Raw genomic sequence first — 17,853 nt, 5'->3', positions numbered from 1 at the left:
TATTGCACCAGCAGCATCTGCTCTTATATAACTATCATTAGCTTACAGCTTTAAGCTTTTAAGGTGCTAACTAAAAATAAAGACAAGATGATAGTTTATTCAATTTTAATGAAATTTGCAGATTGTTTCGGTAAAGTTTAATAAACTCCTTGCTATCTAAAATATAACAGGACACCGGAGTATATTCTCCAGCATCTCACACTTCTGATAATCAGCTGTCTGCTTGACGTTTATTCAGCTGTGTAAAAACTATAACTTTAATCTCAGCCAAACCGATTTACTCAGGAACAAATAAAATACTAAAAAAAAAAGCCAAACAATAACATTTTTAATTTATCTAAGTGACTCATATATATTTAACCTGAGTCGCGAAAGACGGCGGTGGGTTTGAAAACAATTTGCCGGGAGTCCGGTGTTCTCATGGCGCTAGTGACCTAGCCCCGGCTAGCTATCGAGCTAGTGGGTAACAGACGTCTCCGAAAACGTCGGAGCGCTTTTGAAAATATGTGGTGTCCTGATAAACTGAGCAGATATTTGAGGTTTACACAGCTACATTCTCACCTGAAAATATGTTAAACGTTTATTTTGTGACCCAGAAAGAATAATAAGAGTAATATTAAAACTAACTAGCTACCGCCATTGTTGGAAACTAAGCTGGGCCGCGCTATGAATTCTGGGACACAGCTGCTTCTTCTTCTTCGGGGTTTAACGGCAGCTGGCATCCTTGTACATGCTGTGCTGCCATCTTCTGTTTCAGTCCGTTATTACACTCTTAAATCCTGCTATTATTCCTGCGTCTTTTGCGATCTTACAAAGCTTCAAACGACACGTCGACTATTAAATCAGTCGTCGACGATTTTGATAGTCGACGTAATCGTGACTAGTCGACAAATCGTGGCAGCCCTAGTTCTCTATGATCTGCACTGGTTTCAGTGGGATTGACCCAGCTAAAAAGGATTTATAAAACACAGAACAGCATCTGTTTTTCATTCCTCACAATCTGAAGTGAAGTGTAAAACAAGCTACAGTAGATAGCATTTATCAGACAGCTGACCGTGAGACTTACAGGCCTCATAGTTTAATCTCATGACTCTGTTGTGACCATGAGTCCAAAGTGACTTGAGGGCCAGACTGCCTGAAGTCTTTTGGACCCAAATCAGAAGGATTACCCGAGAAATAAACAGTGACTATGGACAAAGCCTGGGAGTCATCTCGGACGGAGCCCGGTATCACAGGATACACATGGACGACAGCAGACATTCTTTAACACGTTTCACTTCCCGTGTTAAAACAAGGATTCATCAACATGAAAGTGTTGTAGAGACGCAACAAGGTCCAGCTGACACCGCCCAGATAGGACTGTTTTTTTTTTCTTTCCCTAATTGATGGTTCAATTTTAAATTAAATATTAAAAATAACTTGTTTAATATAACCTGATCAAAAGCAACTTTCTTCTGTTAGGCTGCTCTTTGCAAACAGTAGGTGTGATCCTCAGGTGGGCGGGGCCTCAGGCACACGGATGATCATATAAGGATAGGAGCTCTTATTAACATCAAAAGGAGCCAAGAGCAGAAAAATGCTTAAAGCTGAGTGTTTACAGCAGTCTTAGGTCTGAGCTTTTGACTCACGCTGACTTCATTATTTAAATCTTTGGCCACGTTTATACTTCAGCTATTTAAAAAATAATTATGAGACAGAACCAATCTGCTTATAGAAATATAACACCTGCTAATACTAGAAACCTGAGATTCCAACATACAAAGTTAGCGTTTTATTTCTTTATTAGTTTCCTGTTGTCATAGCAACATGACATATGACAAGTTTTTTGTTTTTTTAAAGGATTCTTTTAAGAAATCCCTGCCTTCTCCACTTATGAGTAACACAGTGACTCATAAAATGACTCAAATGTAAACATTTCCTGTCTTATGTCATAGATGTGAAAATTCGATTTGGACTTTCCTTAGGTTTTGGACGGTCGCTCGGAATAAACTAACGAACTAAAAGGCACCCATGAAATCATTTCATTACAAGTAATCATTACGTTTTAAGGCAGCAAAAATACATTTTAAATTATTCTTATTTCTAATTACTACATAAAAATTACGAACCAGTAGCTCATTAGTTCAAAATGTTCTTACATTTTACTGAGACAGACTCCCTCCACATTTTAAAAAAACTTTCATTTTGGAGTTTGTGGTTAAGGATGGATCAGGTGACCCTGAGCCATCCCTTATTGATGCTGCTCTAGGCTTAGGCTGCAAGTGGACTTCCCATGATGCACTGAGCATTTCTGTCAAGGTTTTTATCTACCACTGCTGCCTCGCATTAGACTGTGTCTTCTCTCACTTTCAGTGTGTGTTTTTTCGTATCTTTCTAAGCTCTCCTTTTTCTTTTCCGTCACAGCAGATGGCTGCTCCTCCCAGAACCTGGCTCTGCACTGTTCTTTCCTTCCCACATCACTTAGTGCTGCTCATAGGGGCCTTCTCTAGGTTTTCTCCATTACTTTCCAGCATAACACGCCTAGAGACGTTGTTGTGATTTGGCTAAATCTAAATTGAAGTGAACTGAAACTCAGGGCTCCTATATCTTGCTAATCACTTGATTATCCTCTGAATTACACAGAGAACCACAAGTTCCCAGAACTGAAAATATCTATTAGATATTAAATCACTCATTTTGTCAGACCATCGGTGCAAAACTAAGATATGTTAAATTTATGTTGACTGTAAAATTTATGGGCAGCAAATCAGATTTAAGAAGCTGAAACCAGTTATTATCTTGGTGTTATGCTTAATAAATCAGTTTAATTATTGCTATTATGAAAGCTGTTTTAGTCGGGATAATCTGCTAAGTGATAGCTACCAAAAATATTTCTTACTGTAACAGGACTTTGCTCCTCACCTAGTTAGAAGCATTTCCTTTTAAGGGTAAGGGTCAGAACATTTGTTGAGTGTTGTTTCAGACGTATTTAACACTGATCGCCTCACACTGAATCAAATACTAATTCAACGTGGAGTCCTGGAGTTTCCTGTCCCCCTGCACAGTCCTGATGAGCCGCCCCGACCATCTGGATTCCAGATGCGTAACCTGACCGAGCCCAGGCAACGATACCGCTCTTCCCGAGCGCCAAGCTAAAGTGAGGCCAGGTGCGTGTGACTCACCCCCTCACATGCATACAGTTAACGGAAAGAGCGCGGTTGCTATTGTATCTGTTGTTCACCTTTTCCAAAGCTTTTAAAAGGAGGTGTGGAGAATCTAAATCTGATTTAGTTTCAGATTCTCTTCCAGTTTTATCTTCAGGTAATGTTTCCCAGCAGTGAGATCAGATAGCGCCGCATCTCCTAAGAAAACGTTTTTGTGTAATTTAAGTTATTAAAACCAGATGGGATATGAAAGAAAGTCCAGCTTTTTGGTGTTATTTGAGGACAGCAGGAGACCTTTTTACCTACCATGGAGAATTACAGTTGAGTTATAAACTCCACATGACGTAAACTTAACATTTTAATAGGTTTTTGGAGATTTTTAATCTATCTGCAGTGAAATGTATGTATTTTCATGGGTGAGGGTTGTTTGAAGCAGAACTTACCTTCACAAGGTGCTTGTTGACCCATTTTGTGAAGGTCTTTTTCTGAACTCTGTCCCGTTCATCTGTGGAAACACAGCAAATATACACTCTGTTTAATTTATGGTGCTAATTTAAGGGATTTTGCATTTTTAACAACTATCACTAATCATGTATTACAAACTCAGTGGTCCAGACTTACGGAAACAAACCATAAGCACAATTATTAAAAACCCCCAAAAAGAAATCTTGTATTTGGCTTTTCCAAAACAAACTACTTTACGACTGTCTAACCTGCCAGCAGACAGGAGGAGTCATTCTTTTTTGCATGCTAGCTTAATGGCAGATAATCACTTTAAATATCATACTCATCAAAGGCTAGTTTCCTTGAATAACTCACAGACACGGGAACTACATCCATATCAAGCTTGAGAAGTCTGAAACAATGATTCCCAAACTTTTTGGGCTGTGACTTTTGCACAGAAGTACATGCATTGCCCACCATCTACATACAGCCATCTAACCCAGCGGTCCCCAACCCCCGGGCCACGGACCGGTACCGGTCAGTGAGTCGTTTGGTACCGGGCCGCGAGTCTTGAGGCTCAGGGGTGAAATTCATGGTTTTCAGAGGTTTTATTGTTAACTCGGTAGATGTGCGTCTTATTTTGAAAGAAATATTTACGCATTACCATAGTGACCAGAGAGCATGTTACTCTCAATGTTGTTGCCACTTTTCAGGAGGACGTTGCTAATAAAGTTACACAATTACACAGTGAATTCGCGTTTATTATTATGTTTACAAAACACCACAGTTTTTGTCTTGGTCGTATGATTTTATTTTGTTGTATTTATCCGCAACACCTTAAAGGCCAGTCTGTGGCACAAAAAAGGTTGGGGACCGCTGATCTAACCCATAGGCCTGGATACATGATGGCCGAAACTAAATATAATTTGTGTTTATTGAGCCTAAACCGCCTTTATGGCCCTGCTTCAGATTAAAACCTCCAGCAAAACTCTTTCAAATCTTTTTTATCTGTTTTTTTCATCCCAGAGTCACAAACAGTGTGAGACATATTTGTTTTGCCCAGGGACAGAACAAAAAGTCACATGTGACTTTGACTCAGACACGGACATCTGATGCCCAATAGGGACAGCACATTACAGAAGACTTACTGCAGCAAAACAAAGAATTCCCTGCTTATCAGGGGAACACTGAATAGATTATCTCTGTCATCATCTGGAGCAGCACCTCAGCTGGAACATGTTTCAGCCTGCAATGCTGTAGTCGTTTCATAATCAGATTATTCCCAACAAGCCTATCATATACTAGTAGGTATCAAACATATAATATGCAATGCTTTTCCTAAATTTTGCCATCTAAGCAGCCACTTGAAGAGATAACCATCAAACGTACACTTCACCTCTTCGGTGCAGTGCTTCAGTTGGCGATGAGGGTGCTTGTCAAATACAGAGCAGTTCACCAAAACAAATGTTTAATGTTCAAATGTTTTTTTCCTCATCAGTGACATGCTGTAAAGAAGTTGATAGTATTATCTGCTCTGTGATCAAAGCTAACAGAAGTGATCAGATGAAGAGGGAACCAAAGAAGAGGACATCCCGTGGCACCAACGCCCAAATCACGGTGGCTTTATGTCCATGACTCACAGGCACACTCACGCACGAGGCGGTCTCAACAGAGAAGTGAAATAAACCTCAAAAGCAGACAGATGAGTTCTGCTTTTTCACTGGTTTTGATTTCGGGCTTTTCATATATGGCTTTGCAAACACGTTGGACACGTGTTACGAAACATAAAAGATGCGTTTCTGCACAAATGAAATGTAGCAGCTCGGGATACTTCTGTTTCTCAGGTCGGCTGAAAGGAGCACTAAAAATTCCTAAAATAACCAGGCTGAATACATCACACTGAAACACAAGATCTACTGATCTCTCTGACTAATAATGCGTTTTCTTGGCTGAGTTTTGTAGCCTGAGGCTGCAGATTTAGCCCAGATTTATATGTTCACCTTGTGACAAAAAAAGGTGCAAGATATTAGATCACCTGAAAAACAGTGTGCATGGATGAGTCACATTGCCAAATCCTGCAACTGGGATGTTGAATGTTATTACACGGACTTGTTGCAATGCTCAAAATAGGGTGCTCTCTTTCTTCTAAAGAATTTCAGTGGCTCTGTCACTTCAAACGTCTTTTTAACAGGCTACATTTTATCTGTGCTGCAAAACCTCAAATTAGGATTTCACATTAAAGCAAAACAGATTTCTTCTGTCTGACAGGAACGTTCACCAGTAAAAATAAAAAAGGAAAAGATGTGACACAAAAAGGGGTGTGGCCCATCTGTTAAAAGAGAGGCTCCGGACTTGACTCTTTGCAAATTCAGACATCCAGACACAACTTTTGGACTTTTACGTAATACACGAAACAACAAAGCCAAGCCAAGAGCTAATATACAGACTGAACCATTTTCAAACCAAAGAATGCAACTGCAGAAAAACACAAAGCTCAAAAATGCAGCACTGCTGGAATAAACTCTACCTTTTCTGTGGTCCATGGCCCTGAGCACCCCCTGGTAGTAGGACTCCTCTACGAACACCCCATCACTACCCATACTATCAGAGGAGTAGGCTCTGAATCTCTGCTCCATCGCAATGCTGCCAGCTATCAAAACCACACGGAAGCCTTTGCAGGTTCAGAGGCGATGATGTTGTGTACTTCTACTTTTTCTTATTGCCTGAAACACTGCTTCTCACTGAGGGCTCCTGGAGTTAAGTGGGAGTGTTCAAGCCACCGATTCAGTTCCTGAACTTGCTCCCTTTCTTCTCCCTATCTCCATTTGCTGTCTCTGACATTCAACGCCACATTTTTTTTTTCACCACCTCTTGCAAAATGCCTGCCTGCAGGCAGCAATGTCAGAGACATTCACCACAGAGAGGTCTGCAGGGAAGATTCTCCTCCTGGTTCAGCCCTGTTATCTACACCCAGACCCCACCCATGAAAAAACCCTCACACAGCACCCACCCAAACCAGAGCTCAGACCTCAATTTACATTATTCTTTGCACTTTTAATTTTATTTTCTGTTTAATTTGAGGATTAAAAAAAAAAAAACAGTTTAGAATCCCACTCATCTTGTAGCTACAGCTAACTATTGCACTAAGATTCATTTTCAAAGATTCATTTTCACAAAGACCCCACAGATCACTAATCCAGAACAGGAGACATTCCCTCATTTAGACTAAGCTGTACAGAAACGGACCACTGAAGCTTGTTAACCCCAACTGAACTCCACTGCTCAAGCTAGCGGTGCCTCTGACCAACCAGCGTGTGGTCAGAGGCAGAGTGGCGGGACATACCACAACGCCACAAAGCATCAATGGAAAAACTTGTCCCGAGCACACAGCCGAAGCCAGGAGGCATCAGAAAGAACGTCCTCAGCTATTTCCCCAAACAGTACAATCACAAGAAAACCTCGAGCATGAAAGCTCTTCCACCATCAGGAGATAATTAAGGAATAAAAGGCACCGAGGGAGCCGTCTTCGGGATACAATTCAGCACCAGAAAGAATAATGAGAACAAACTGCAGGACTTCAGTTTTATTTGAAGCATTTGATTTAGACTATTTTCCCTTGGATGGACCTCCAATACCCTGTCGTGCCAGTTCAATACCACAAACCAAAAAAAAAAAAAAAAAAAGAGGGTGTGGGATGGACAAGCATCAGACAGTAGAAAATTATCCGAGACACAAAGCAGCTATTGTGGCTCCGCATGGATAGACTGAACAGTGTGTGCACATGACAACAATCATTTGCATCTTCTTCATGCAAATAACTTCTGTCAAACATCCCTGAAAAACTGGGTGCAGAATTTGTTTTTCCATTTGGTTCCAGGTGATCACAAATAGCACCTCCACACTAAAATACCTTCAACACCTTTCACCCTGCAAAACACCATTTTTACGTGCAGTTACCGACATAACACTGTAAAGAAAAGGAATTTTTTTGGATGCCTATAAAGGGAGGTGACTTGTTGGGACCTGAGGCATGAAAGCTTCCTTGACTGCACCTTCAGACTTTAAACAGACCCTGAACGCCAACGGGCTACAAACAAAAGCAAAGACTCTAGGCAGAAACGCTAAAATTAGCTAAACATAATTTGTGCAAAATGGCTTTTGATCGACACACTAAAATCTAAAATCTGTGGATTATAGTTTTCAATTTCAAATGCAAAGAGTATTTGTCTGCAGGCTTAAGAACTGAAAACCGCAAGTAATCACTTCCAGTTTCCAAACTTGCTAAACTGTATTTGTTTTAAGACATGAAAGCACTGGAAGCTAAATTTGTGCTTCTTTGAACAAATCCTGGTGTAATCAAACTCGGCATTGAATTAACTAGATTTATTCATTTAAAGCTCAGTTTGCTAAAATGCTTTAAAGGTGGCAAAGAGATATAAGCGCTTTTTTGGACCTCAATTCTAAGACTGCAAAACAGTTGTCTTATCCAGTATCTAAATGACGCTCTGGTGCACACAGTGCAGCATTGTGTGGATATTCCTCCTTTCCCTGTCCTTGATAACACACAGCGATAATCCTGAGCAGTGAGAGCTGATAGGAGTTTTAAGGTGACAGCTCAGCGTGTTAAGTCTGTAAATTCCTGCTGAGGGCGAGCCGACCCTCCTCACAGACAGGGGGAGGCGCCTCTCTCCTAAAAGAATTTTAAAAATAAAATAAAAAACACACCCCTATTTGTGTTTTTTGCAAGAGACAGCACGCAATGTCAGTCCCACTGAGGACAGGAATGTTAATCAACACCTTGTATCATCTGGTTCGCAGGTCCTGTTAGGGTTCATGATGGTACGAATGCTGGATGACTTGCGAAGAAACTCTGCCAAAGCCCCAGGGCATGGTGGGGCAGATCCAACCCGGAGCTGACAATGACAAGTGCACGAAAACATGCACATGTCAGAGAAGACGACCGGGTAGTGTCTGCTATTATACCTGAACGGTATAATGAATTCCTTTTAAAAAGCAAACACAGCTGGAAAAATAACTTAATAACCCCAAAGGCGACACAGGAATATGTCCTGACCACCACTGCAATTTAGAGCTGCATTTAAACTTGCTCGTATTATGTTTCAGCATCACTTTTGCAATATCAGCATCACTTGCAAGCACTTTGTGCACAAAAACATGCGTAATCAGCCACACATGGTGTTTACAATCTTGTGGTTACGAACAGATGAGAACTGGATAATTGTTGGATTTATGATCTTCATATGTGAAAACTGCTGCTCAGCACAGTTTGTCTCCCCCTTCTGGTCGAAAGGCTACAGCACAAAACATGGGAAGCTGAATATTTAAAGCCATAATCCATTTTAATGTCACAACAACTAGTAGCTCCAATCATCCCTGTGTGCTCCTAAAGAGACCTGAGACTACTGGTAAGAAAGCTCAAGGTCACTTGGGGCCCTGCAGTGTTTACATATGTCAGTGGGCAAATGATTTTTGTGTGTGGGAAAAGTGTGTTGTGTACATGGTTGCCGTGACAACATAGTAAAAACACACAGAAGCTGAGAGTCCATCAGAACACCATTTTGGCCCAGAACATCTGGGGAAACACCCGAGTGCAGGGGGAAAGTGGATTTCTGCTTAGAACTGAAAATGCCAAAGTCCACAAAACACATGACAGATTCACAGGGCGTTATCAGAGGGTAAACACAAACACCAAGTACAGTTTCCATTCCTGTAGAATATTCAGGGTGAGCCGGAGAGTGACAAATTAACTGTGTACTGAGTCACTCAGTCGCTTTTATATTCAAACGTCAAGACAAATGATCGAGTCAAGAAGCTGCATACAAGGACATGAAGTAACCTCGTTATCGTAAAATCAACTTTTCTCAGATAACAGACCTCTGCCCAGTGCAGACATTTGAAAAGAGCCAAACGTGAGACATTTAAAGGGCTTAAAAATTAAAGATTTAAGAAGCTGGAAGCTGACAGGGTTTTTAGTTATTTTTACCTAAAAATGCTTAAATAAACGATTTAGTATCCAAAATTAACTTTCTGTTGACGAACTGATTTACAGTTTATCATCTGCTCAGTGGGAAAGTAATTAATTATCAGACTTTCATCACTGATGTTACTAATAAACAACATTCTCCAAGTTTTGAATTCTATATATGTCTAAAACACCATTGATATATTTACTGAATTTGAATAGGGACGCAGATATAAGCAGTGTTGCCTGTACACAGCAGCAAACAGGATGGTATTGACCATGGCACAAGCCAGTGTTTATCTGTTGTGTCACATCGATTTTGTGGTGCCTGAATGAAGACTTTAAAGCTGATTATCTCAGGCTGAGGTTTGTTTTCTAAATGCGGGAAATAAATCACAATAAAAACGAAATAATTAAAAATAGTTTTAAGCATCTCTAATTTTAATCATCTAGTTCTGGACGTCCACTGTTTTGGCCCTCAGGGCTTGCTGTATCATGGGTGGAGGAACGGAAAAGGTTAACATTACCACCATCAGCACCCCAGCAGCCCCTCCCAAGCAGAGCCTCCTCCTATTACAGTCACTGAGCGATGGATAGAGCGGCGCAGTGATCGGACCTACCTGCGCAACACATTCGGCTGTACAGATGAGACCCCACTTCGCTGCAGTTCATTTCATGGATGTAATTAGTCCGTCGATAAAGAAATCCCCGCTCCAGCCCGCCGTACCAGGACGGCCGGGCAGCCTGCGCCGTATCGTCCACTTCGGCCATCCCGGTTTGTTTGTGCCGCGCGTAAACGCGGAGCGCGCTGGACTTTCTCGAAAACCCCCCCCCTCACTCGTGGGTTTCTCGCGTGTGTAGTACCAGCCCTCCAAACTTCGCTCTGTACTCCACATGGAGGAGAAAAAACAGGGTCGAGTCAGATTGCAGACTCTTTGTCACAAGCCCAACCCACTCGTTTTGTTTAGCGAGAAGAAGTGGCGAGCTGCCGGCTGCTCCATCCTCCTCCGATCCGTCGGACGACTTGTGCCATTGAGACGCGCCGCGGAGAGACACTGCACACCGCGTCCTTATTTTAACACGCGTGATAACTGTACCTTTCACAAGATTGCATAACATACACCCCCGACAGCCCCATAAATGCAAAGCAGAAACAGGAATGACTTCTGGGAAGGCGCGAAACTTGCAGGCGGTGACAGACTGTTCTGTGCATTGTCTCGCAGTGACTGTTCACAGGAGGGCAGAGCGCACATTACCCCCGGTAATAAATCATCACATTCCCTTCACATCCATAAGAGCTGTGCCTCGTAAATATCCCCGACACAGGAGGCTCATTTTCTCTCCGTTTTTGCGCAACTTTAAGAAATACTTCACATAACTGAAAAGGTGCTGGCTCCTCGTTAATCCGCATGTGACAGAATCCAACTGCCATGACCATGAATTAATTTATGAAGAAGTTATATTTCTTTTAATTGGGGGCGGGTTAAGGTACAATCTGGTAACAAAACTTCTGATTAAGCAATAAAATAATACCAGTAGTAACTCACGGGATTAACTAGTGATGTGTCTAAAACAAAGTTTTAAACTGTTTCTTTAGGCACTTTGTTACTAGCAGCCTGAGTGAGTTCCCATTTCTTTACAGTAATCTATGGAAAATACCAAAGACAACACGTTGACAGGTGTGAAATAGATGCATCTGGACTTCAATTGATGCAACTATTGTTCAGTGAAGCTCATCAGAAATGTTCTCAGTGAATGGTGGCTGTCAGGAAGCCATTCTTAAGGAAGGTGGGGAAAGGCTGAGATATGTCAAATTATTATTTCTAAATTATTTTTATTATGATTAAATTACTCAAGAACCAGACTGAAAATCAGTGGCAACAGGTCTTGAAGACGTCAGGAGAGCAGTGCAACAGTGTCTGTTGTAAAACTGTAAAACATGGCGGAGGCTCTGACATGGTTAGGTGGTGTTGTGTGGTGTTGTGGATCTTTTCGAAAGTGACAGAATTATGAATGCAGAAAAAGAATGAATGCAGTACAATCCGGAAAGCATCTGATTGGCTGTGGCTTCGTTTTTCATTAATAACGATGATGCCAATACGGCAACAGCCTAGATAGAAAAAACAGTCGAGGACAGAGATGAGGATAAGAACCAAGGCCCTCCCTCAGCGCAGACACACGCTGTACTGTATGCTGTGTATGACAGTCAATGAACCCAGCTACTATTGAGGTTTACCACTAATGTGTTTTATGTTAGGCTGGGTATTGTGAAGGGCATGTAGGGACACGCTGGGTGTGCATTGTTTATTGTTTTTGTGTCCTTTAGTAACAGAATGTTTTCTCGTTTTTCAGTTATTGCCCAGCGGGGCGTCCTCCCTCCTCAGTCTGTTATTACCACCACAGTGAAAGGAGACAGGAAAGTGAGTCACGGCTGAACACCACGAGACCAAATCTGAAACCGATCCTACGCTGTGCTGTCTGTGGCGCGCGGTTTAGCAGACACGGCTGCCAGTCTGAGTCTGCCATTAATACTGTTGCAGATTTGGGTGTGGTTTCCTAAATGGATTAGACAATATTGTTAAGGACTTTTATTGTGATGGGAATGCAGTATCCTAATCTTGAGAGTCTTAAAAAGACCTTTGCACAAAACAATTAGAGGAAATCTCAAAGTTAAAAAAAAAAACGCAGTCAAAAATAACAGGGAAGGGCATTAAATGATCATAAAGAACAGATCAAAATGAGCAGGAGCCTCTAATGAAGCAGGACTTAGATTCTTCTAACGTCCCGAGGATCTAAATGATCGTTTGTTATGACTGTATCCAGGATACGCAGGCCACCATCCTCAGTGTCGAGTTTACTACCATTAGTCAGTCACCATCTGTGGCACGGAGCTTTTTTTAAACCTGGCTCTGGGTAAAGTCCCTTTTACCTACTTCCACCTTCCCCCTGTGTCAAAGGCACCTTGGTGTTCCAGCAAACTACAGTTCAACTTACACAAGTGGACTCGGGTTGTGTCCTTAAATCGAAATGTTTGACTTGAATGACTGAATCTGTAATGTAAACAATGAACAGACAGCCTGATATTGATCTTGCCGCCGCCAGAAATATGCTATAAAGAGGGAATACGATCACACCTGATGTGCAGCTCTTACTGTCTGCACTGCGGCAAGAACAGAGATGAAAGCAGATTTCCCCAAATGCAAAGCACCTTGATATCGACAGGAGCTAGTGATGATACATGGCCTAGTTTTGCAATGCAGTGTTGGCACACAATTTACCAGTCAAACGGCACTTCCTGGCAACCTTTGATCGCGGCTTCAGTTGCGTGCAGTTTACAGACGACACGCATTCGAGTCACGCAGACAGAGGGAGAGGAGGATACATGTGTTGTTAATTTCTCCTGTTTTGCTTATGTTCTGATCATATTTTGGATATTAAGTCTCTGGACAGGGACTTTTCCTTTTTGGGGAAAGACTTTTCAGAATTCTTTGAAAATCATTCATCTGCTCACAACAATGTGAGGAATGTTGTGAAAACTGCTCTTATCTACTCAAGGCGTGTCTTGCTCCACCCAACTACAACCTGATTGTGTAGTTTACAGCTGAGAGCACTGGTCAGATAATAGTACAGTAGTGCTCTAATTTAGCTTTAACAGCCAACTATTTCAAAATGTTAGTTTTGTTTTTTAAAACGTATTTAGGTGAGAGAGATTTCATGTAAAGGCTATTTTATGTGCAAATAGATTATCCAGTAAATGTGCACGGTTGTTTTAAAGTGCCAAACAGGTTTCCCATTTGAAAGACAAAACAAAATAAAAAAACAAAACAACAATTGTTCTCTCTTTTACCTGCAGACTGTCAGTCAAAAATTCTTTAAAGCACCTCAGGGTGTGTCACCTGCAGGGGTGTGTCTGACAACCACCACAGTGTTAAGCTGTGTCAACAATAACGTGGGCCTTCCTGAGGAGTGTGTCATGACATTAAAGAGTATGCAACCAACCTTCAGGCTGCATAGTTTAGTTGAACATCGTGTAACTCTTCTATGCTTGCTGGTTAACAAAAGGATATGGTTAACCTAACAACGCCAGTGTGCCAAGATGAAACAGGTTGAACCAGCATTTTAACAATACAGCAGCCTCCACAACTGGGGTAGGTCTGTAAAGTGGAGAGATTAAAGTTATATCCAGTCACTTTAAGAGAGCTGCACACATAGATCTTTAGCCAGATCTTAACAAAGATGGAAAAAAAAAATGATGGAATAGTTTTCAGAAGGGAAAAACTGCAACTTAGGAGCAAAGCTGAAGCTGAGGAGTGCCCGTCAGAGCTCTGACTAAGCCGAAACCCCATTCTCCACAAGAATACTCCAGCTCTTCGGACGTCATCACCCTCCAGCCAGCATTTACAGGGTTAATCGCAACATCTCCATAGCACAGGAAACCGAGATGTGTGAGGGGAAAAAAAGGAGGGGGGGCAGTGAGGAAGAGAGAGAGAGGAGCGTGTGCTGCAAAAACACAGAGGACGAGAGAGAGTAGAGACGACAGAACAGGACTGCCGGCAACAAACTGTTTGCAAAGGAAAATCTTTGATCTGCCGATCTCGCCGTCAGCTCTCCCTGCGCAAGCCTTGAAGCGATGAGTTTTTCAAGCTTTTCTTACCTTGCTTCTTGCGTACTCTCCACTGCCAGAAAACGATCAAGGTAACGATGTGGCCCACAGCCACAAGGGCTGGGAACACATTTCCAGGGGGGCTTGCCGGCATCGGGCCTGGTACAAAGTGGAGAGTCCCAGGCTCTGAAAGGTGGGAGGGTTGGGGAGGGTAGCGGCGGGGGGGGAGTTGGAAGGTAAGGTGGAGGGGGGGAGTAAAGGGGAGGAGTAGGGGAGCGTCTAGGGGTGTGGTGTCACCCCGGACTTTAAAACGAGCGCTGCAGCTAAGTTGTCCGCGACTTTTACAAGACACGAGTGAAAGAGCACACCTCGCTCTGCTCTGTGACTCAGTCCTCTGGCAGAAGTGGCTGCTCTCTCTCACTCCGGCACTCTTTCCCTCCCCCTTTTTCCTCTGCACTTTTACAATTCCTCTCTCTGTTTCTCATATATTCACGTTTAAGTTGCACTTCTTTTAAAAGTAAAAGCTGTAACTCTGGCAGCACGAGGAGCTCTGACGCTGTTAAAAATAAGTTTTGTCCTCTTTGTCCACAGATCAAGTAACTCCACTGGTTTTGCCCTACAGAAACTTGCTCTCTGCTTTCCTTGCCAGCTGCAGACTATCTGCAGGAGTTAATAATATATGAGGCTGTTTTGTGTGACGAGCACACACACAGAGCACGCTCAGTCGGGTCAGCCTTGATAAGAGGCAAACTAAGGGACATCCACTGTGAGCTGGAGTCAAAGTTTCCAACTGATTCACTCCATAAGTTTTCTTTTACCGACTGAAGCCCATTTTCCATCGCGGTTTACGAGTCACAGACAGTCGCAGGCCAACCCCTTCCGCCTTTTCCAAATATTTATACTGAAGCCATGCCTCCCAATTTTATTTTCCCTCATCACATAATCATCCGCTCCCTATCAATTCATTCTCCTTATGTAACTTCACAATTTTCCTGTAATTCTAATAGTTTCCTTATGCTTGGACAGCCCAACCAGTGTGTATAAGCTTCCTAGAACCTGATTAAACTGGATCCTGTTTTACAACCAACCGTTTCAGCATCCTCTGTGGGAGCTTCTCCTCACCAGCCTAACTCGAAACACAGAGTTGTGAAACACTAACTGCACCTGCAGAAATATGCACACATCACCTGTTTGCATCACTGTTTAAAAAAATAAAATATTGCTTGAGGCAAAACAGCATCGCTGCCAAGGTCTCTGTTGTCAGAACAAATGAAAAGAACATCAGCTGTGGTGCAGAAACCCAACACCAAGACGAGTGTCACCCTCGCACATTTACAGCGACGCCACACACCAACAGCCACCATAGAGAAAGCAAAAATAGTCGAGACGGCCTCGACCTCGTGCTGTCTTTAGCGTGAGCACTGTGTCATGCTATATAAAGAAGGGAATACAGAATAGTCTTACACAATATAGTTTGCACTAAATTTAAAACAAAAAAAAAAGAAGCTATGTTTAGGCACAAAGACCAGAAGCAAAAGTGTAGAAGAAAAAGTGGGCGTTGTTAGTCTAAAGTGCTGGCAGTTGATTTGGGGAGAGACCTTATATGATCCTTGTTTGAAAATGTCAACCAAATCCCCAAAGCCTTAGAAACTGGCACTGCAATTTGGCAATTAGTTACAGTGAGGATTGAGCAAAGGGAATAAATCCAGGGGAGCAGTAGAGACGTCTGGAATAAATTCATTTCACCACTCCCTCATGGGAGGAGCCAGCCCACTCCCCCTCTTCTCACATGGTATGCACTCGCTCAATGATTCCCATATTGTGATACACATTCTACATACTCCCGCGAAAGCAACATAGCCAAAATCCACAAAGTTACACATTTAATTAATTCAGAAGTTCTTAGAATTTCACTTAAAAAGCCTCCGATATTAATGCCCAACTTTCACATAACAGCGTAGGTAAGACTAGCGAAGCAATGTGAGGAATGTGAGAGATGTTTTTAATCTAAAGTACTGATACTGGGAGTGGCAGTGTCCTCAGATGGCAAGCATAATTCAAGAAATTAACCTCAGCATAGTTTATTCTTGATCTGGTATCTTTAAGTTCACTGATAAAGAGTCTAAAAAAAGATTCCGGTAAAAATAAAACCTACCGTTGGGAGGTCCTGGGCAGAAGCAACAGCACAACTCCATCTTCTCTCAGCGTCTTCACAACTTTTAGAGAAAATGCAAAACTGCCAAGGAGTCAGAGCTGACCTCATGACATTATGTTCTGATAAAAACGAGGGGGGGCGTGCAGAAAAAACACCCAAAAAAAAGGAAAGAGTGAGAGCGAGAGAGAAAAGCGGAGGCACAGCTGGGAAGTACAAACTACACAGCGTTGCGAGTTTGATTTAATTTGTGAGGCTTTCCTCAGTGGAAACAGCATCTCATGCGTGGTGGTTTCTGCGAGCGCCGCTGGATGGAATCCATGTGCAAGGCTTCAGAGAGACTCCCAGGGACACATTCACATTTTTTCTTACAGGATTTAGACAAAGAACGGAAAACGTGACTTTTGCCAGCTATAACAAAGGCGGCTCTGTGAAAGCCGTTAAAAAAAAGATTTATTGGAAACAGTGCAATTATGCAGCCGTATCCACAGGATGTGCATCACTCTACGCTACTATAGCTCGGCTTTGTTTTAAAGTCACAGATGGAACATTTTAATCTGATCACACAAAAACTACACAGGTCGGACATATTAGCTCAGTTCTTGGACAATATTTTCACACTTATCATGTAGTTGTGTAGAATTGCGATATAAGATGTTGTTCGTATACTATTTAAAGTTCTGCCCAACTGACAAAGTCAATGAAATAAATGTTCATGATACATCAGATATAAATAACACAAAAAGTTTGAAGTGTCACAACCAAAATTTTAAAAAAAAATCCCCAGCTCTCATTTTTCTCTTTTTGTGGCTTAAATATAATTAAAAGTTGACTATCTTTAATTCTAAGCTGCTTTTAAAACAACATTTTCACTTTTTCTGAACTTTTTTTGGTTGATTAATGTGGCCTAAAACTAATCAATAAAGATATGGATCATTAGTTAGAGCCCAACAGACAAAGAATGTAAAAGTGCATCTTAAGATATGTTATCTATTCAGTTGCCCATTACTCCCGAGCCCTGCCTGGTCTGCCTCTTTTTCACTGTGACCATTTTGTGCAGAGGAGAGAGGTGAAGCAGCCAGTCAGGGGCCATCCTGCAGCCCACACCCCTCTGGATTTTACACCAGGAAACTTGATCCCGGACGCAGCCAGCAGGCAGCGTGGGAGGTGTCTAACTTAAGGTCTTCAATGTTAAAGTTATGAACTATAATAAATTTTACTCCTAATCTTTAAAAAAAAACCACATTAGTTCTTTTAGGATCAAAATAAACTAGACGGTAGACATGCAATTGTTTTTTTAAGAAAACAATATTAAAAACGTCTTAAACACTGTGTTTAAGATTGTGTACTTAATCCCAGACACAATGGCCAGTATTCAGCTGTTATCTGATCTGCGGCAGCGAGACACACCCTAACCTGCTTCATCCTCTTTGGTCCGCTAGATAACCTGAGACTGGCCATAAAGTATTTCTGTGCTGACACCTTTTGGTAAGAAGACAGAACTGTTCCAACAAGAAAGACTTCCTAC

General features: G+C 42.0%; 1 protein-coding gene across 1 annotated transcript in view; it reads right to left on the bottom strand.

Moving 5' to 3' along the window:
* The window catches only part of pleca (plectin a), a 109,824-nt gene that overhangs the window by 33,520 nt on the left and 58,451 nt on the right, over positions 1–17,853 (bottom strand). The window contains exon 5 of the mRNA XM_086280953.1: positions 3,587–3,648. Within this exon, the coding sequence (XP_086137079.1) occupies positions 3,587–3,648 (62 nt within the window). The remainder of the gene's footprint in view (positions 1–3,586; positions 3,649–17,853) is intronic.

Source organism: Aulonocara sp. 'chitande type north' Nkhata Bay, linkage group LG22 (genome assembly GCF_057382095.1).
Source record: "Aulonocara sp. 'chitande type north' Nkhata Bay isolate Kocher_YH1m ecotype deep benthic linkage group LG22, A_spYH_male_GT1.1, whole genome shotgun sequence".
NCBI lineage: Eukaryota > Metazoa > Chordata > Actinopteri > Cichliformes > Cichlidae > Aulonocara > Aulonocara sp. 'chitande type north' Nkhata Bay.
This window is presented reverse-complemented; position numbering and strand designations above follow the sequence as displayed.